Source organism: Lates calcarifer, linkage group LG21, assembly GCF_001640805.2.
Source record: "Lates calcarifer isolate ASB-BC8 linkage group LG21, TLL_Latcal_v3, whole genome shotgun sequence".
NCBI lineage: Eukaryota > Metazoa > Chordata > Actinopteri > Centropomidae > Lates > Lates calcarifer.
This window is the reverse complement of record NC_066853.1, coordinates 1,084,746-1,105,615: the sequence shown is the minus strand read 5'-3', so window position 1 is coordinate 1,105,615 and position 20,870 is coordinate 1,084,746. Positions and strand designations below refer to the sequence as shown.

The following is a 20,870-nucleotide window of genomic DNA, read 5'->3' as shown; positions in this document are numbered from 1 at the left end:
CAACTTTGTCTATAAGACTGAAATAGGATACATCTACATATTTGTTTAACATGATTTGGGGTGGCAAATCATCAGTTCAGATTCTGCTTTTAGAATTTGATTTAGAATTTTAATTGTACCCTTAAATTTCAAACTTACTCTATGCTTTGTTTTCCCTCTTTTGCCTTTAAAATGTTGTTTTTATTGTAATTTGTTGATGTTTTAGTTCTTATTATCATCCTTTTTGATGCATTTTGTTTAAAAAGCAAGAACATTGTTTGTACTCTGCCACATCATGAAGTTCACTGATAAATAAAAACTATTCATGCCTTTATTTCTGAAAACATCCTCACTTTAAAACTAATACCTTCTTATCAAGTTGTAAAGATGTAAAAGACAAATAGGAAGCAAACGATGAACACAGTAATTAAAGCGGGTCACTGTTGCCCTCTGCTGGCCAAACCTTAGAACTACAAATCACCACAGATTTAAAGGACCAGTCTGCTTGTTTTGTTTGTTTACTACCTTATAATTTTAGGCTCATGCTCACGTATAAGAAAATCTGAGTTATTATACTGTGTTTCTGACCACATCATAATTCGATATGTACAGAAAGTCTCTGTTTACTCCACTTTGTCAATCAATGCAAATTAAACAATATGCATATGAAGATTCTCAGAAATGTACATTTGAGTCAAGTTTATTTCAGGTTTCTTAACCACTGAGTCCTGGAGTTGGTGTATTTAGGCTACCAGTTTCCATAGGCTTCCAGTCTTTGTGCTAAGCTAGGTTAAAAATGTCCTGGACCTGTCTCAGGAGAGTTTTTTCTGCAACATTCTTCATTTAAATCAAGTTTATCATTTAAATCAAGTTTATTTCAGGGTTTTGAGATCACAGCCTGTTGCTCTTCAGAAGTGTCTTGTTGCATCATTTCATCGGCGACCTGTTCCTCCACGTCGTCGTCTGTCTGGTTCCTGCAGCAGGGGAGCATCCTCCTGACCGTCCGTCTGAAAGGTGTGTACAGGTAGAAGAAGAGCAGGGGGTCGAAGCACAGGTGCAGGACGCTCAACAGCAGCGTCGACTCCTTCCCCAGAAACAGCTGCCTCTTGGTCTGGCAGTCCGTTATGACCTTGGTCTGAGCCAGCGTGTACGGTGTCCGGACGACGTGATATGGGACGAAGCAGAGAATGTAGGCCAACGCCACGGCCGCCACACTCCCTGCCACCCGCCTGGCCTTGACCCAGAGTTTCGGGTCGCTCCGGCTGCCCAGGAGCCTCTTCAGAGCCAGTCCGCTGGAGACGAGCACAGCGGCGGAGGCGTTGAGGAACAACGCCGTGCAGAGGAAGACGGTGAGGGCATGCCAGTGGAGGCTGATGTCCTTCTTCAGGGAGGAACAGCTGAGGTACCGCTGCACCTGGAAAGGCAACCAGAGACGGAGGCTTTACACTGATATTTTATTATAGTAAACCCCACCCATCCATGCTGTATTTGAACACAGCCCGTGGTATTCCAGTACGATGACGCAACATGGCTGCAACGGTACAGTTGGACATTTCGGCAAAACTTTGGCTTAGAGTACCAGTGTCTAACATTTACGAGAATCTACTGGCAGAAATGGAATTTATTAGCATATGTTTTTATTAGCATAGATTCACCCAAAACTAACAATCGTGTTTTCGTTCGCTTCAACTGAGACATTTTGTCTACATACGGTCCTCTTCAGTAGAAGCTGCCATGTTCCTACAGTCGCTGATGACCAGTTTTGGGGTAATGTGCTACAAATGAACACGTTAGAGTACTATGATTACTTTTATGTTGAAACGTTGACGGTGTGCTCTATTTACATTGGAGGTCAGAGGTCGCAGCTGGGAGTGACGTCTTCTCCAAGTTAACTGTTGCAGTTGAGAAATCAGAAAAACATGGGCGCTTGCAGGAAGCCAAAGCTGTTGTTGCTCTTTCAGAGCATTTAAACAAATTTACTCCACCTGAAGAACACCTCAGAGGAGAAAACATTTTGATTACATTTAATTTGTCATCCTGTTACCAAAATGCAAAACTGACTTAATGTGAGACAAACTGCTATAAATAGTCTTCTGAGTTCCTAGTCCAAAGTTTCAACTGGAACGACCCCTGAAGTCAGATTGACCCCACCAACCCCAACATAAGAATCCAAGATGGCTGCTACTTGCATCAATAGTGGTGAACTCTCTGCTAATGTTCCTGTTTATAGCAGCTCATTGTTCAGTTTTTATCTGTGGACATGTTGCTACGCTGTTTGTAAAGCGTTGCTATCAACCGCTGTTGCAATTCGTAGGTGATGTCACTCCCAGTTCAGACTTCCGACCTCCAATGTAAATGGAACACAGCATAACATCCAGTCACTGTACCTTGACCTGTTGTATGGGCAGAGCCATGTTGGGCACCATGATGAGCAGCAGCAGCAGCCAAACGACCAGAGACAGCAGCCGGGCGAAGCCGACTTCCTGCAGCCGCAGAGAGCGCACAGTGTGGCAGTCCTGCAGGAGAGGAGACCCCGTCAGCCACCGGCAAACAGACCAACACCTGTATTTACTGGACCGTACTGTACCTGCAGGTAGCGGTCAGTGATGATGAGGGCGAGGAAGGCGATGGAAGCGTACAGGCTGATGTAGATGGTGACGGCGCTGGCCTGGCAGTGAAACACCATGAGGTTCCACGGCGCCGCCCCAAGGTCCTTCAGGATCTTGAAGGGTAGGGCGAGCAGCAGGAGGAGGTCAGCCACCAGCAGGTTGACCAGGTAGACGCTGATGCTCTGCTGCTGCGGGGCGACATGGTTACACACTGACAACGTTAATTTCAAAATAAAATCCCATTTTTATCTCAGTTTATCAGACACTTAACTTGGTGTAATTCCAGCTTAATTTTTGCTAGATCTTAACTCACTTTGTCTCTTCATTGCTATCATACGCCACTTACAGTGCATACAGAAAGCATTCAGACCCCTTCCGTTTTTTCACATTTTGTTGCGTTGCAGCCTGTAAATATCACTGAGTATTCAGTCCCTTTGTCGATTCCACGATTGTCACATGGAATGGAACGATAGCCAAACAGGAAGCTAGGACGGATGGACAGGAAGCACAACAAACAAGAGACATCGTCATCTGCCATGTTTGTTTACTCTAAAGTCGCCAGATTTGGAGTTGTGAGACTGGTTGGTTGTTGGTGGTGAATCTGTGTGTGGTGTAAGAACAAACCTGTGAAATATGTCCTTATCTGTCATCATGTGTGTGGTCTCTCATGTTTTCTACATCCGTTAAGATTTTTAAATCTTTCAGTGTGTACCCCACTTTAGAGACAGGATTGTGTCGAGGCACAGATCTGGGGAAAGCTACAAAAAAACTTTCTGATGCACTAAAGGTTTATAAAAGCACACTGACCTCCATAATTCTTACATGGAGGAAGTTTGGAACGACTGACACTGAGACTGAGTAATCGTGGGAGACTCTGATCGTCTAGTTTCAATCTCACTTCTCTTTTTTGTCATCACATATATGATCTGAACCTTTAGAATTTACCTAATCTAATCTCACATCTCCTCTGACAGTCTCGTATTACATCCTCTGATCTAACCACCAGGTCTGATCTGATCTAATCTCATCTCTGGTCATCTCTTACCTTTGCTCTGGAGCTGCGGACGAAGGCCCACACTGACAGCAGGTTTCCGGGCAGGCTGACGATGAGGATGAGGATGTAGAAAATGGTGAAGGGCGTCATCTGGTCGTTGACGATGCACCGCTCAGCTCCTCCACCGCTGACGTTGGAGGGAGGAGGCATCTTGAGGACCTGGAGCTGAGACACACAAAAAGTTAAAGCAGAGGAAAAGCTTCAGGTTAAGCTGTTCAGGAAAAACGCAACACAAGGAGCTGCAGGTTCAACGTCGTTCTTACTGTGGAAGACGTCTGAGGAAGTCTGTATCTTCAGCAGCTGCACTGATTGTGGTTTGGACGTCTAGCATTCACTGAGAGCTTCACGATCTGGTTGGAAACAGGAAGGACAAAGACCTGTGCTTTTAAACCAAAGTTCAAGCAGTTTTCTCTCTTTTTTCTTCAAGTATGATTCACTGTTACTTCTTATTTCATGAACTTTAGAGAGAGGAAAACAATTAACTGTAAGTAAAAGTAAAACGAGGCAGGACCAGGATCCAAAGCAGACCTCAAAATCCACCACAGCCTCCCAAGACCTGAGCCTCACTGAAAACACGTGGTTAGATCTAAAACCTGCTAAAATATCTCAGAACTTGGAAGTTATCTGCAGGACAAGAAGATGAAAGTAGAAAGAAAACTTTTGCTATTTTTTAAGTTCATTACATAAAAACTAATCTGCATCAAAATTTGCATTTTAAAAAATTGCAGGCTTTAGAGTTAATTATTTAACTGTTCTGATGATTTGTAGTTTTATAAATGGAGTATGAGAAACAGCAGCACCTGACATTATTATTATTATTATTATTATTATTATTCAGCATGAAATATTGAGCTGTGATTTCCTGGATATAAGAGTCGATATAAAACTGTATTTCTGTATTCTTGTTGAAGATTAAATTGATTAGCTTTGTTGACACAGGAGCTTCTGTAGTTACAGTTACTCTTCAAATAGGTGGTAATCAGTTACAGTTTTTTTTTAACAATTAATTTTTAAAATCTCCTTTATTCACTATGAAATATAAAAGTAGTTGTAGTTTAGCTGAACATTTGCTACCTAGCAAGCTGGCTACTGAACTGCCTTGCCCGTTAGCATAGCAGCTAGCTTGTTAAACAGGTGTAACTAACAAGCAAGCCAGTGAGCGTAGACCAGACAATTTACAACATACATGACATTTACTCTATTAATGGCCTATTACTTCTAAATTTGTTGCGATAAGATGAAAACGATATATATCGTGATATAACTTGTCCTCGATACGAACACAGAACTCATTCCCCCTGTGTTCTGACAGACAGCAGGAAAAGCCAATGATAATGAGAAAAGCGTCGCGGCGAACCAATCACGTGGCTGGAACGGAGTTCAAAGCACATCAGGTTCGGTTGACGCACACAGTACAGAGAAACACAGGAGGAAACAGACGTGCGCGCCTGTACGTCAGGAGTAGGAGCGAGATAAACGAAAACTGGAGCAACAGCGTTACCGAAGACGACGCCCCAACGGACACAGCCCAGAATGACAGAGGACTGACAGGTACAGAGAGCCGGTAGAGACAGACACAGCTGTGTATATATACTTTACCAATGTCTGGAAGCTAGCACAGAGCGTGTTAGCTAGCTCTGTGTTAGCCCGTTCATTAGCTGGTACATTACTGATTAAACTCTGTAGACAGACGAGGGAAAAACCCCTTTTCTGGTGCAGTAACAGTTTTAAACTGTTTGACTTATAATCAAAGTATTTTTTATAAGAAAAGGTTCTGAGTGACTTTTTGAATTCAGGTAAAATGTAATTTTTTTTTTAGGTGAAACCAGCAGGTTTCAGGCTAATATTGGAGAAATTAGTTTGTGTTCTTATTTAGTTTGCTAAATTAATTCATATGTTATTGAGTTAAAAACTGTCTTATGTTTTTTTTTTTTTTTTTTTACTGTTGCATCCTTTTTATTGATTTAAAGTTTATTGCCATTTTCCAACATTGAAACACTCCACACTGCACTGTTCTGAGACAAGATAACATTAGTAAGAAGAAATAATAATGAAAGCAAATGTGATAAGAAGGGGAGAAAGGAAAAAGAAAAAGGGACTATATATATATATATATATATATATATATATATGTGTGTGTGTGTGTGTGTGTGTGTGTGTTAAATGTAGGTAAATTAATTAATTAGACACAGTTTTCAATCTTTTTGGTTTCAATTTCCAAAGTTTCTGAATTTTTTTACTTAACAACGTGTTTTCTGTGTAGAAATCCACAACATGTTTTAATCCTTAATGTAGTCTTCTAGGTTTCTTGTTAATCTACCAAACAGTGTCACAAATTACTCGACTTGACCTTGTTCAGATACCGACTCTGCTGGTTTGACAGACAGGTGGCTGAGCTGAGCTGCAGGATGTGAGGCAAACACTGTGGTAACATTCAGTCTGCAGCAGGAAATCATAAATAAGAAAACTATCTGTATTTTCAGCCAAACACAAAACAGCTATAGTTCATGTTCTGTCCAAACACCATCCACACATTTAAAAGGAGAGATTTGTATGGTGAATATATGACCATATAAGTGTGTAAAATGAGCCTCTTCTTAGATTACCAATGTTCTAAAGGAAAATATTAAAATGAGTGATCTTAGAACTGGTGACATTTGTGACGCAAATGACTAAACTCATTACTGTTTTTAGTGACTTTTCAGTAGCATTTATCACGAAGCCCTGCAGTCAGTCGTGGGTTAAATGTCAAGCAGCCAGCTGTGACGACGGACAGGGATAAACTGTAGACTAATTGTTGTTTAAGAGGCGGTCTGGAGTTATTCTGTACGTTTCTTTATGTCTGTAAATGATCTCAAACCATATAAACCAACCACAAGCTCGTCAGTCTGGTTCTTCGCTCACGCCACTGGTTCCTACTGAAAACATCAATCTTTAATAACACATTACAAATACATAGTTGGAGGAAATAATGCATTTGTTGGGGACTATTTTCTTCAGTGAATTAATCCACTTTTGGTGGGAAAGAACACATTAACCTTGACAACAGAAACATAGGCGTGCACAAGGTAGTGTGGTTTTTGCCTTTATTCTGACAAGACGAGCTGTGTACGTAGCTAATAAACACAAATCTTCCTGTTTACATGCAGCTGTACTTCAGCCAGTTAACATAAAACACCCTTGTGATGTTGCGTTATTCATGCAGATCCAAACTGAGACACAAATCTGAATCACTGATGTGTTTTTAGTTGTTTTTGGAAACATTGACGCTCCGTGGCTACGAGGAATAAAATAAATCCTCAGTAACAAATCCAGAGCTCTGGTGGAAAAGCAGCTACAACAGGAAGTGACATTAGGACTTCAACTTTGTCTGAAAAAGTCAAGTCAAGTAAAGGTTAAAGGAAAAATTGACTTCAAGGAATTACAGTTACTAATTCAGCTGTGTCCCCATAATGGAGGACAATGAAAATGGTAATAAACATCTGGATTTTCCTGCTCCCAGAGGATGAATCCTCGGGGCTTAACTCACCTGGCTCCTGACTGAACTACACACCTGTTCTCAATCAACTCATCAAGCTCCAGTTCTCTGGTGTGTCCTGGTCTTAACCTGTTGTTTCTGTCACTCAGCCTTCACCACCCACCACTCTCAACATCCTGAAACCACTCACCCTCATTGAGTTCAATAAATTCATCTTAAACTTTCCAAACCATTCGGGTCCAGTCAAACCAAAGCCCTGACAACAGACAGTGTTTGTCTTGTCAAGTCATATTGTTATTCGTTCAGATTGACATGACCCTCTCCTGGGTGAATCATCAGAACAAAAGATGAAACTGTGTTGGGAAATATCTGAGTCTGTTTAGAAAGTCAAACATACGGAGTCCCCCTAGGGTCAGCTGAGTCATGTGGAAATCCAAAGTGACCCTAGGGGGACTCCGAGAGGTCAAACATCCAATCAGAGAGGTTAAAATTCAGCTATTTTCGCAAACTCATGCTAACAATTTTAGATTTTGCAAATAAAAATGATGCAGTTTTGTATTCTTTGTCAATTTTGGACACATATCCTCATTTATGTTTGTAGAAAACGCAGCATGTACAGTGTGATGGGAATAAAGAACGTGAAAGTGAACGTGAAATACTCGCCTGCAAATATTTTCAGAGCAAAATCTCAGAGAAATCGACCTTCCTCCTTCATGTTTTGCTAATGTTTGCATTTTGTGAACTACTCATGATATGAGTTTATGTTTATGAGATTAAAAAATAAATTAATCACATGAACAAGAAACACACCCAGAGTGAAGAAACCTTTATCCAGTCATTAATGATATGAAATGTGAAAACAGAAAATAGGACTATCCACTCTTCTCACACTGCTCCCATCATCCATTTCACAACATCTTTTCCTTTGTTTGATTGAGATTTTTTGTCCATATTTATTCTGGAAAGTGAATTAAGTGAAACAGTTTTCCTGCCCAGTGGACAGAAAATCAAACTGTCAAACTGTTTGTTTCAATGAAAACTTGTCTTCTTTCACTCACTGTGAACAAAATCATGTGAGGTTCAGTGTAAAGATAATTTTCCTCTGAATGAACAAGAAGAAACTGAGTTAAAGAGGAACCAGACACACATCCGACACTTCGCCCATCAGTCTATAAGAGTTTAAAGTAAACCTGAACGAGTCCTTACCTCCCGTACCGTCCTCTCTGGGGACTTGAGTAGTCCTGAGACCACGTGTTAAGGTCCCTGAGGTCTCCCCCTGACTGGTCCTCCGGGTTTCTCCTCTGGGTCGTTGCAGTCTGACTTGGTGGTGTTGGTGTTAGCGCGACTCATGTGCTCTGAACTGCGGAAGCTGCAGATGCGAGGAAGGTGTTTTCCTGTTGATGCTGGCGTCAGTCAAATACGTCAGACCACAGGCCACGCTCTCTCACGGAGAGAGAGAGAGAGGCAGCTGTTAAAGGGCTTTTCAGCCATTGAGTCATGAATCAGATTCATTTCAGAGTAGAAACAGTTGAAATGCTTGAAAGTGACAGACAGAGGGGAAACTGAGATGTGGTGACTGATTCAGAGACTTCTGGTTTATCTAACATCTACAGATATTAATGAGACCTTAATATCAGTGTGTGGGAGTGTGAGGGGAAAATGAGGAAATGAATGTGTGTCTAAAAGTTAAATATAACACAGAGGACGGTTGAATTAGGTCAACAGTGTTTGGACAAACACATCTACACCAGCAGCTTTGGAAACCCCCCGTGGGCCCCCTACACCTCTAGAACGTTAGATTAAGGTGACCACAGGTGTCTGTGGTCCTGTTCACACAACAGTGGTTTTTGCATTAAATAGTAAACCTGGACTTTTGTTCACACGACAACAGCATTCTGGGGGTCTGAAAATGCAAACTTGTGATACCGAGATCCAGAGTGTAATCTTTTGAAAATGCCACCCTTACTGTTGCTGTGGAAACCGGCAATTCGTTCGATAAGTCTGTCATCACGATCGACAAAAATCTGATTTTTGTTGTCCAACTTTGCAGAGGTTCTCCTGTTTACAAGATGGCACAGTGTCCCGCACTGTTTGAACAGATTTGCGTCCACAAAATCCATTAGCTAACTCGCTAACGTTAAGACTTGCTAGCATGCTACTGTTGTTTTTGCAGTGCGAACAAAGATCGGTTTCACAATATCATGTGAACACTGAACTTATAATACAGAGAAAAAAACATCACAAAAACAGTCTGTATTTTTTGTATTTCATGCGCACACTTTAATATTTTGTTTGCACGTTTAGAAAAAAAAAAGATGTGACCACAAAATTGACAGTGTTATAATGTCTCTTCTCAGCCGACAGATCAATCACATGACATAACGAGAATATGTTGGTTGGTGCACCAGATGTTTGTTTGTTTACCATGGTCACCATCTTAGTTTAGCATGTTAGCATGATAATATTTGCTAATTAACACTAAACATGGCGTACAGCTGAAGCCTCTTCTGAAAATCCAGTCATCTTGCTTGTTTTTATTAATATTAATGATTAGAACTTCTTCATTTGGCTTCGGGTCACTTTTAACCACCTCTTTGTTTATAGGATAAATATGACACCAGTTACAGTAACATCTCTGTAAAATTCTGATTCTTAAGAAAGATAAACTTCTTGTTGCAGTTGTGAAGGTGTGGAAATGTGCGGTGACACATGGTTTAGAGACGCTGAGATAAGACGTAAGTTCAGCTCTCTCCATCTTTATCAGATCATTTCCGTGAAAGTCAGTTTGTTTCTGAGGTGGATTTTTATTTAAAGGCAGAAACATGGAGCATTCATCCATCAATCTCTTTAATGAATCTGTAGACTTGTTAGGGTTAAATCTCACTGTTGTTTTGAATGTTTTTAATGACTAATGAAGGAATCTGTGTGTATAAAGTGCACACAGTTCTGGAGAGGTCTGAATGTGATCCTCAAAACCACAAAGACGTGCTTTGCATTTGCAATAAAAATGCAAACACACAAAATTGACCAAAAGTTGTGTAAGAACTGAGGCTGCTTTGACATTATTTACCAAGAACTGCCTGCAAAAGCACATCCACTGCTGTTGAAACTGAGCAGAAATGAGAAAGAAAATTCAACATTTGAAAAAAATTAACATACAAACCAAGCCAACATGTTGTTGTGTCTACATACAAGGAGTGAACCGTTTCCTGTTACCTGAGGTTAGCTGAATTTGTCCTGTTCTGCTTTTGTTTATTTAAGCAGCGAGGTTCATTTTAAAGCAGTAATCACACGCTGCATGTTATTGCAAGAGTTAGTGGTCGCTCTTCATGTGTTTACAGCTAACATGCATGTTACCGGGCACATATATATATAATAATCTACATCGCTGTAGGAAGAACTGTTCAGAAAAACATCCTGAAAAATAAAGATTGAAGTGTTTGTTTGTGTCTGTAACAATATTTACATTTATTACAAGTTGACTGCCTGTGCTAAATACAGTAATACAACTAAATCTAAAGCTTCCCCACCATTTATATTATTATTAACTGCTACAACAACATTAAACCTGATGTGAGAACTGCCAGATGGAGGTGTAGAGAAGAGGAAGTGTCACTTCCCTTCAGTCAGGAAAGTCCACTTTGCTCACATATGTCACCAAACTCCCCTCAGAGATAATACTTAAATAGTAGTACTACTACTGACAACAAAAACAATAATAGTAATAATAAAAATAATATCCAGTATTCTGATGTAACATGTACAGCATCTGTGGCCTAAATGCATAAACAATTTTACTTTAAATTATTAAATAAATTAATGTACTGGCAGGACATTAATATTAAGCTACATATAACTCATTAGATCAGAAATAATGCCCTTATCTTTGAACACAGCACACCCTGAACGTCTCACCTTGCTGCACTGATGCACAAATTTTGACTTCACAATAAACAGATGCAACTGATCTGGAGCTTTCAACTACAGAAAGAAGAAACTACTTTTTCAGCCTCAAATTAAGTAATTCAAAGCAAACAGGGCGTTAGCGGCTGTTTGTGACCAGTACTGTTTGTTAATCGTTCTGGTTCTACAGTGGGTTCATACAATATTTATTTCTGCATTTTTAGAACAGTCAGATATTTAAATCTGCAGTATTTAATTTTAATTCCTTTCAAATGCAACTACTGAAACTCTCAGGTCAAAATTAAGCTTTGTTTTTGTTGAATTTCATGTTAAATATCTAAAAACGTTGATTGTTTTAGTACAAGATAAAAAAATTCTCCCCTTCTTGAAGTTCATTCCTTTGATGGTGCCTCAGTATTAATGAGTGGGTGCAGTGGAGTGATTTGTGTGCAGGACTCAAATTTAGTTTCCTGCTGTTGCTTTGCATGAGTTCTGAGAAATTAGGTCCTCTGAACTTTCAGAAACCAAAAAAACAATCCCCAAGTGCCACATGGGACTACAAAAGAACTACAAAAGAGTAAAAATCCAAGAAGTCTTGCGTCTTTTCTCTGCCTGGTGATTTCAGTCCATTTAAGTCGTAATGTCGATGAAAATACTGTGTCTGGGTCCAACTTCGCCATGGCTCTCCTGTTTTCAAGATGCTGCAGTGCACAAGTTAGAATTTTTAAATGAATAAAGAAAACGTTTAACACCAGCAGGTGCTAACATTAGCTGGTGAAAGCAGGTACCCCGATATAAGCTATGGGTTTTACAGGGTGTTTCTTGCTATGAGGCCATGCCATCGTGTTTCAGTTGTTGTTTCGCTGCTTTTTGCTTGTTGCACGTTCGCACCTGCTGGTGTCAAACTTTTTTGGACTCAGATCTGTTCACACAACACGGGACACAGCACTGCAGCATCTTGAAAAGCTGGACCAGGAAACAGTGTTTTTGTCAGTTGTGACTTAACAGCACAAGTCATGGGTCTTTTCGTTGTAAGCTACAGCACATTGTTGTCCTTCGTCATCACGCTGAGTGATGTCTTCCTGTTTATTTTGACACTGCTGATTCGCCCGTTGCTGCTCTTCCTCCCGAGGTTTTCCGCATGCGTCGTGGCATGTGTGGTGCTGAACATCCTCCCCAGGCTCAGCTGAGCCCGGAAGGCCTTGCAGAAGATGAAGTAGATAAGCGGGTCCAGGCAAACGTTGAGAACTGATACCATGATGGTCAGTTCCTTCAGGTAGAAAAACGCCTGGTTCCACGAGCACTGCCGCTTCAGGAAGGCGTAGGGAAGACGAACCAGGTGGTAAGGCACGAAGCAAATGCAGAAGACGCTGACCAGCACCAGCATATTCCGGCGTGACTTGGCGAGTTTCTTGGAGCTGGTGGAGGCCGACTGCCTCTTCTGTGCCAGCGACAGCCTGCGGGACGTGCTGGAGTAGAAGACGACCAGGGAGATGAGGACGACCAGGAAGATGACGGCGGAGCAGCAGTGGATAGTCTTGTAGAACAGGCTGAGTTGTTTACTGTGCAGGAGGTCGCAGCTCACTGTGACGGAGACAGTCTGCGGTGATTCCTGGGTGAGGATAGACAGCAGCATGTAGGTGGTCGTCATGGCCAGGAGGAAAACCCAGGTTGCCACAGAGATGATTTGAGCGGCTCGTGCCGTCTGCAGGATGTGAGTTCCCAAAGGATGGACGATTTTCAGATACCTGGAGACGAGAGGCAGGCGTCAGTACATGAATCATAACTACCACTACCTGCAAAATAATCCTAAGATTGAAAGCCTGAATTTCTGTGTCTGACATGAGATGTTTAGTACGTGATCTGTTTGGTGTTAGTACTTAGGAGATACATTTTTCTCAGCAACTGGGGACAGAAATGGACTCTTCAAGACGCAAACTCTGAAACCACAGAATATGCCCTGAAGTAGTTATCGCTGTCAAACCCAACAACTCTACAAACTGTAACCATTACCTGCATAAACCGCAGTGGTTACAGCCACAGGCAACAACTAGAGATGTGTTTGACTTCCTGTCAAGAATACAGATGCAACTCTCATTCTTTAAATATGATCCACAAAACCTCCCAGTAACTTTGCAAGGGTCAAGAGTTGGTTCATTGTCTGCATCGCACCTTACATCCAAGCTTCAATGAATGGTTGGAGGCTCCCTATCGCCATCCTGGAAAAAGCTTTATGGGTGCACACCCTCTGGTCCCCCCTTCTTAGATATGGGTACCAGCACTTCCCCCGGTCTAAAAGGTTGTGTCAAGCAAGACTGACCAACAATGTCCAGAGCCTTCAGTATCTTACCCACACCTGTCACCTTGATACTGAGGATCCTCCTGACCACCTCAAACCACCAACCACCACCTCCCAAATGGAGGCTCTGAACAAGGCCCACCCAGATTCCAAGTCCTCAAACTCCTCATTACTACTTATGTTAAGAGCATTAGCCATGTAATACAGACACTAATGACTGATTGGATGTGGTTCACCAGGTTGGTTGGTGTACACGTAATAATTAACTGAATAATAAACAGTGGTTAAACTGAGAGATTGTGGTTCTGGCCTCATCTAATATAACATCAAGTCACACGTCTTCCTTCTGTGATATTCGCTCATTAAAATCAAAGATTCTAGATCTACAGGACGATCATGTTGCTCTGTGTCTGCAGCTGTTTGCTGACATGTTAGCTAAAATAATTATCAAGTCAAGGTTGTGTGTTTATCAGTTTGATCCAGTTTTTATCAGTTGATTTCCAGTCCTCATTTTGTTGTGTTTGAAAATAGCTGCAGCAAAACTTATATTTCGTTTTAATATTTTTAAATGTGAACAAAGCTTCACATATGTACGTAGAAAGAAGGGGAACCGTGCAGATGATTGTGGCTAATGCTGAACAAGTTACACAACACAGAGTGATGCAGCCCCTGATATGAACTTCTACAGAAGACAAAGTTTTCATATGAAAATACAAACATGCAGTGTTTTGAAATGCGATGTGGACAGTCGCCTGTTTGGCTCTGCACACTAAGGTTAAACTCAAACATACAAGATTTTCCACTGGCTTTTCAAATGAAGCATCGACCACTCACTGCAGCAGCTGCTTTTTCTGAATTATCTTCAAACCACATCCTTAATGCTCTTAAAGCACATATGACCATGAAGGTCTCACATCCTCTTAATTTACACGAAAACCTGCTCAGTCTCGCAGCTCAGACCTCATATTTATAGTCAGTTCAGTTTCCCACTTCATTTTATCATCTGATCTTCAGATTTATCAGACAGAAGTGAGAGTCTGAAGTTTAACTCATCACTTATCATTAAGTTTCCTCTTAAGACCACGTGTTCTGTCGTTGTTCAGAGGATAATACCTGCAAGAAGTCAGACCTCGACCATCGCATGCATGAGATCGCCGAACATTTCAACAGAACGTCTGAAAGCAATGTTCCCTCTGTGCAGGAACAACACATTTCATTTACCTGCTACTCCTGCTTTGATAATTCAATGTCAGGGTGACATATCACAGATAATCCTTCAGCACTGCACAAGACAAATATAATTTAACATCCATGCTAAGACACAATCTCCTCTGAAACCAATAATAATTAACAGTTAAACTAATTCCCTCTGACTCTGTTTCACTGATGTATCTCAGTCAGAGTTTATTCTACTTTATCTCCAGTGAAGTGCTCGGCTTCCTGCCACACTTCCCTGATTCTACCACTGGGGGGCACCAGAGTCAACATTTTCAGACTTCCTGTCAGTGAAGCACATGAAGTTTCACTGTGGCAAACTGCAGGTTGAACATGTATTATTTTTAAACTGTTAGTGACAACAAACGTTGCAGCCCAAAAAATCAGACTATTTTTAGAGCTGGTTTTAAATAATTCTTCTTGTCTACAAAGCTTTAAATGTCCTCAATTTTTTTCCCCATTTTTTCACTTTTTATATCCTGATGTTTATTTCATCTATTTTATATAATACTGACTTTTGTTTCAAATATTTTTATTGTGTGAAGCAAACCGTGTATCCATAGTACAACTTTCTTAATATAAACATTGCTTCATTTCAAATGTCAATTACCAACCATACAAAAAATGAATCTTATTAATAACAAATTAGAAAAAACATAAATAAACAAAAGTTGGGGAGACAAACTAAAACCACCCATTCCTTCCCTATCCCACTCTGCCCCTCAAGTGCTACTCAGGGTTACTACATTTCATTTCAAATATGAAATTATTGGTTTCCACATCTTATTGAAGTCTTCCAGTCTGTCATTAAGAACATATCGAATCCTTTCCATCCTTTCCTTACTGTGGTCTTAAGAGCCTTAGAAAAGAATGAAAAAATTGCTGTCCAGAAGTTTTCTAATTTGGGGCAAAGTGCAAAACTGTGTAGTAAGTCTGCATCCCCTTGATTACATTTTTCACAGGTGGGAGACATTTCAGGAAATATTTTATGTAACTTTTATAATACTGACTTTTATTCATTATTTTATTCCTTTATTGTTTTTTTATGTTAATCTGCCATGTGAGGCACTTTGGGATACTTGTTTGCAAGAAATCTGCCACATAGATAAAGCTGACTTTAGTTGAATTAAAAGTTCTTGCACACAAGAAAGTGGATGAAAGAACTGTCAATAACTTTGACCCACTTTAATTGAAATTCAGTTAAACAGTGGTTCTTCCATTGTTTAACTGAATTTTGCTTACGATTATTTTCTTACCAAATATGGAGGAAAAACATCAGGGAGCAGAGAAAAGAAGAAACTGCAGCTGAGAGGAAGTTCAGTGTTAAACACATTAGAGGTATTCAAAATGTTTGGTGACAAAATGAGGATGTGGCCAATAAACCAAACAAGCAACCCTCGGCCGGCCAGGCAGCAACTCTCAGTAAACAGTAAAGTCAAAGTAAAGTGCCGCCTCTACACAAAATGTGTGTGTGTGTGTGTGTGTGTGTGTGTGTGTGTGTGGTGCTGTGATCTCAATAAAATGTGGTGAAATGCAGAGAAACTTCTGACCACATTTTATTTTCTTTGAAATTACTGCACCACTTGGTTTTGACAGGTCACTGGTTTGTACTTGAATTTTTCCTCTGAACAAACGACAGAACACTGTATCAGTGAAGAAACGTAAAAGATAACCAATGTCAGTAAATGTAACTCTAACCCACTGTCAGTAATAGGATCAACTAAAAGACCCTATAGCTACATCTGGTTGTAAGAAGCACCAAAGCTGTTGTTTTATCAGGGGACAGAAGCAACTCAACTGTTGCTGCTCAACAAAGGAGGAGAAGCTCCTCCGCCACTACATCTACAAATAAAGGCTCTGAGTGACATGAAGTTGAAATGCAAAAAAGCCTCAATTTCCTCCTGGTTTTGAGTTCACACCAATGTCAAAATTAAAACTATGCTGTTGCACAAGTCACACTGATGTAAAAACTGATCAAGCTGTAAGTTCAGTAGAAAACAAGCTCTCACATCAAAACCAGGTCTGTGGCTTTCAGTCTATTACTACACATTTAAAAGGGAACAGACTTTTTGTGTATTGTGGGCTGAGGAGAAGCTGAGCAGCTAAAAGCTACTGATCAGCAGCTCAGTTTGAAGATTCAGTGATAAAGGTTTATTTACTGAACATGTCTAGCACAGATATGAAACTGACAGCAACAATGCAAACATTGTATGTTGTGCAGGGGTCCCTGAAACTGAGACTGCTCTGTCCAGCCCGGGCCTACCTGTTAGCTGCGATGTAGCCCATGAACAGGATGCTGGCGTACATGTTGAGGTAAAAGGCAGAGGCCCCGAAATTGCAGTAGACCTGACGGACAGAGACGGAGCTGCTGGCGTAGTTGAGGATTCGTAAGGGGAGGCAGAGGCTGATGAGGAAGTCGGAGGCTGCCAGGTTCTTCAGGTAGATGGTGACGCTGCTGGACGTCAGCTGCTGACCTCTGCAGAAGTAAACCTTCAGGGTGAAACCATTCAGGATCAAACCCACCTGCAGAGGAAATGGACAGAATTTAAAACATTTGCAGGCAAGATTTGATTTGACATGGGGGTAAATTCTCACGAGACTCACCAGAAACACCAGACTGTAGAAAAAGATGAAGAAAACATGGGCCGAGGTGTCGGAGGCATTGCAGAGAGACGAGTTGTTGGTATCTGAGGTGACATTCATGGTTCTGGATGTTCTGAGCAAAGATCCGAATAAAATTAGCTTCTAAAACTGGTCTAGGCATCAACAGTCAGAGACACAGGAGCTGGTTAAAGCTGAGAGGAAACTGACAGATCACCACAGCAGCAGACAAAACCTCCGAACAACATGTGCACTGAAATAAACTGCAGATAACGAAAGAGCTCAGCCCAGAAGCCACAACATGTCTGGTTCTATAAAACTCATGATGAACCACAGCTCAGAACCCGAACAAACTGGTCTCACGCTGGCTGAAGCACTGCTATTGTTACCTCCACCAAGACGGTTGTGTTTTCACCTGTTTCTCTCTTGTCAGCTGGATTACAGTAAAAGTACTGAACTGATTTGCACCAAACTTGGTGGAGGGATGCTGCACGAGCTAGTGACGAATCCATTACATTTTGGTGCAGATCCAGTGAAATGTGACGAATTCAGAATTTTTTTACCATGTTTAACATTTTCGCCAATTTGTCAGGAAGTAATGTTTGGATGTTGGTGCAAAGAACAGACGTTGTACCTTCTCAGTGTCACTTTCGTAAGAAATCATGGCTTTACATTTTGTGATGTAAAAATGAGACGATATGAATGATGGAGCTGAAAAGTTGCCTACGTCACTTTTTCAATTGAATCATATCAGTGAGGCTTTTCAAAGGAAACCTACAGGTTTTGTTGACACACATACGTGAACACTGTAAACATCTGTCTCCTGACCGTTCATGAAGTCAATAAGGAGTCAATAGTTTCACACCAGAGACCAGGTTCACATCCAGAGTCCTGTCTGTGGTTGAGACAACTAAAACTTTCAGGTTAAGGTTTAGGGGAAAGATGATGGTTTCAGTTCAGTGTAAATAAACAAGTTGTATGTGAAGTCACAACAGTTTCATAAAGCTGGAGTCGCTACAAGTCGATATTGTGCTGCAAGATCAGATGTTTTAGTGGAAAACAAACATGTCGTCTGTGAATATTGATACGTTCAGTGATGTGCCAAATATGTAAATTAACATTTAGTTCATAGAAAACAGTCACGTCTCCTTCAAAACTGCAAAAACTGTCAAATCTGAGCTGCACCTATGAGCTGACAACTGTTTTACTCAACCTGATATGGTTTTGATAAATTTATTATTTCCTGTCTATGTCATATTTCAGCTCCTCTGAATTAACACCTGCCAGGGTTTTACCACTCATTTCTTTATCTCTGTTTGCAGCTGAGGAGTTATTGGCTGTGCTCATGGGGGCACACAGAAATTCAGTGACCAAACAAACACATTTAAAATTTACAGGAGAAAAACTCTTTGACAACATTCTGACAATATATATGATTGTTCTGGGTTTTTTTTTTTTTTAGAACTTAATTTTCCACTTATTTATACTTGAACCGCAACAGAAAAATGCTGCAAAGCAAAACCTGAGATGCTGAGATTCCTGCCTGAAACCTGATGAGCTTTTTAAACCTTTTCCCCATGACCAGAACTCTACAGTCATTTAAAATTTGGAATTTATTTGATATTTATTTCTCTTCCATTGTTATCAAATACGCTGAAGGCCTGAAGGTGTTTAATTGTGAGTTTGTGGCCACAAAGATTTTTTGAGAGTTCAATCGAATTCAAACATTTACTTTTTATTCTAATGTTCACTTCAAAAGACTGAAAAACTGAAATGACAAAGATAACGTTGAATTCAATCTTTACACATTTGCCCAAAAGGACAGAAACAGATCATCTGATTGTTGTCTGCTGTTCAGATCAGTCTGAACATTTAAGTCTCAGAGAGAAAGTAGATGAGAATATTTCCCATATTAATAATCTGATCCCATTGTGATCAGATTATTAATTAAAAATCTCTTAAACTTTTATTATTTAAAAAATATTGTTTATGTGTCAAACCATCTCCTGTTGTGGCATCATAATGAATCCTTTCAGCTCGCTACTTATGTTGCGGCTCATGTTTTATCTACAGTCATCATGAAACTGCAGTCAAATTATGAAACCGAGCCTGTGGTCAATAAGACTTACAATGTGACCCAGTTAGTAATCTTTGATCATCAGATCACTGATTTTATCATATGTGAAGATATGTGAAGTGTGTCTGTGTTAACAGTAGAAAGTAAAACTGTAAAACATCATTGATGCAACATAGGAACAGTTGATAAATGTCACAGCTGTGACTGCAGATACTCCTCACCCTCAACACATAAAATCACATTTATCATCGAGTTGAACAAATTCTAAATAAATACCTACCTGAGAGTCAGCAGGTATTGAATCACACGTGCAGTGTGCAGGTGGATGTATTTTCCCTGATCGTATTGTTGAAAATCACAAGTCAAACCTCCTAAAACACGAGCGCAAATATACAACAAATCAAATTAAGCAAATTACAAGTTTCTTTAAATCTCAACTCAAGCCTGAGAAAATTACATATAGAACATATATGACATAAAAAGGGTGGTGCCCCCGTACCACATGGGCCCAAGTGTCTCGAGCAGCTGGTCCCTGGATCGACTCCTGGTCCAGCCAGATCCCTACTGCATGTCGTTCCCCATTCTCTCCCTGTTTCCTGTCTCCTCTCCACTGTCCTATCTAAATGAAGGCAAAAAGCAAAAAATAAATAAAGGAAATAACACATGAAATGTACATTTTGAGGTAATGCTGTCAAGTGCTGTCTTACAAATTGATTCAGTTCTGCAGAGCAAATATTAAACAATCATCATGAGAAACAAAACATACGTACAACTGGTCAGTCAGGAAGAACATCACATCATCGGTATAGAAAATGACTTTAACAGTACAACAGTGGTTCTGCAGTTTTTCAAGCTGAAGTGACTGTGAACCTACAATTAAACACTCCTATCAAAGATTCAAAGGTTTTCATACAGAGAATAAAACAACAAGCATTGAGTTTTTAATGTTTCCTGGTCCTTTGATTTATTCAAGTTCTTTGTTTAAGTTAAATGTCAAAGTATTTGACTTCCTTCCTGGTATCTCTCAGTTATCCCTCACTACTTCCATTTTCCATGAAAAATTGCACTTTTACTGCTTGAGGTTGACAATTTTTTGTCTTTTACAAAAAATTACTTTTACTTGCACTAGAGTATTTATACGTTTGTACTTTACTTAAATAAACTACTAAACACAAAAACTCTTTAACAGCTGCAATTCACAGTGCTCACAGCCCAGTGATATGACAGGTGTCTGGTGATAGCACAGTAGAAATAAAGAGCAGAGTTACCTGCAGCACTCACCTGTCTGCGTGTCTGTCACCGTCAGTCTCTGATGAGAAAACTATTTGACTTCCTCCTTCAGAGCAATCTCATTGAGAGACGGAGGGAGGGAGGAGGAAGAGCTGCACAAAAAAGGCTGCTGTGGTTTTAACTGCTGTTGCAACAGGATGTGATATCGATGCTCATTTGCAAGTCAAAAAAAAACATAGTGGTCAGCTGATACTTTCCTGCCTAATTCTGATAACAGGAAAACACCTTTTTATGCTGATTGTGTCTTAGCTGTTTCTACCTGATGCTAAAAAGAGGAACAGAAACTCTTATTTTTACACTTTGGTTGTTGTGTGTCGATCAGGGGGCTTTAGAGGAGCTGGTAGCTGAATTTTATTTCTTTTGGA

General features: G+C 40.3%; 2 protein-coding genes across 4 annotated transcripts; both read right to left on the bottom strand.

Annotated features, from left to right (window-relative positions):
* Positions 1–842: 842 nt before the first annotated feature.
* On the bottom strand, positions 843–8,710 carry LOC108890282 (G-protein coupled receptor 171). Of its 2 annotated transcripts, XM_018687154.2 has the most exons (6): positions 8,327–8,710; positions 3,906–3,992; positions 3,634–3,807; positions 2,567–2,776; positions 2,367–2,495; positions 843–1,393 (listed from the first exon to the last, which is right to left on the bottom strand). In XM_018687154.2, the coding sequence occupies exons 3-6, from the start codon at positions 3,790–3,792 to the stop codon at positions 857–859; spliced, it is 1,035 nt and encodes a 344-aa protein (XP_018542670.1). In that variant the 5' UTR covers positions 3,793–3,807; positions 3,906–3,992; positions 8,327–8,710; the 3' UTR covers positions 843–856. The 2 variants fall into 2 exon arrangements, with proteins under 2 accessions (XP_018542670.1, XP_018542672.1); XM_018687156.2 differs by lacking the exons at positions 3,906–3,992; positions 8,327–8,710 and adding an exon at positions 2,935–3,073 and having other exon boundaries at positions 3,634–3,771.
* Positions 8,711–9,501: 791 nt separating this feature from the next.
* On the bottom strand, positions 9,502–20,574 carry LOC108890264 (P2Y purinoceptor 14). 2 transcript variants are annotated; one of them, XM_018687132.2, is made up of 6 exons: positions 20,497–20,574; positions 19,715–19,834; positions 19,496–19,586; positions 17,142–17,253; positions 16,801–17,060; positions 9,502–12,771 (listed from the first exon to the last, which is right to left on the bottom strand). In XM_018687132.2, the coding sequence occupies exons 4-6, from the start codon at positions 17,238–17,240 to the stop codon at positions 12,060–12,062; spliced, it is 1,071 nt and encodes a 356-aa protein (XP_018542648.1). In that variant the 5' UTR covers positions 17,241–17,253; positions 19,496–19,586; positions 19,715–19,834; positions 20,497–20,574; the 3' UTR covers positions 9,502–12,059. The 2 variants fall into 2 exon arrangements, with proteins under 2 accessions (XP_018542648.1, XP_050921549.1); XM_051065592.1 differs by having other exon boundaries at positions 20,484–20,521.
* Positions 20,575–20,870: the final 296 nt, after the last annotated feature.

Excerpts from the sequence above, each read along its gene's own strand:
- LOC108890282 (XM_018687154.2), bottom strand. The coding sequence starts at position 3,792 with ATGCCTCCTCCCTCCAACGTCAGCGGTGGAGGAGCTGAGCGGTGCATC. Across the intron at positions 2,777-3,633 it reads TCCGCAGCTCCAGAGCAAAG|CAGCAGAGCATCAGCGTCTA; the intron begins GTAAGAGATGAC and ends GTCGCCCCGCAG. Across the intron at positions 2,496-2,566 it reads TCACTGACCGCTACCTGCAG|GACTGCCACACTGTGCGCTC; the intron begins GTACAGTACGGT and ends CCTCTCCTGCAG.
- LOC108890264 (XM_018687132.2), bottom strand. The coding sequence starts at position 17,240 with ATGAATGTCACCTCAGATACCAACAACTCGTCTCTCTGCAATGCCTCC. Across the intron at positions 17,061-17,141 it reads TCTACAGTCTGGTGTTTCTG|GTGGGTTTGATCCTGAATGG; the intron begins GTGAGTCTCGTG and ends TTTCCTCTGCAG. Across the intron at positions 12,772-16,800 it reads GGCTACATCGCAGCTAACAG|GTATCTGAAAATCGTCCATC; the intron begins GTAGGCCCGGGC and ends TCTCGTCTCCAG.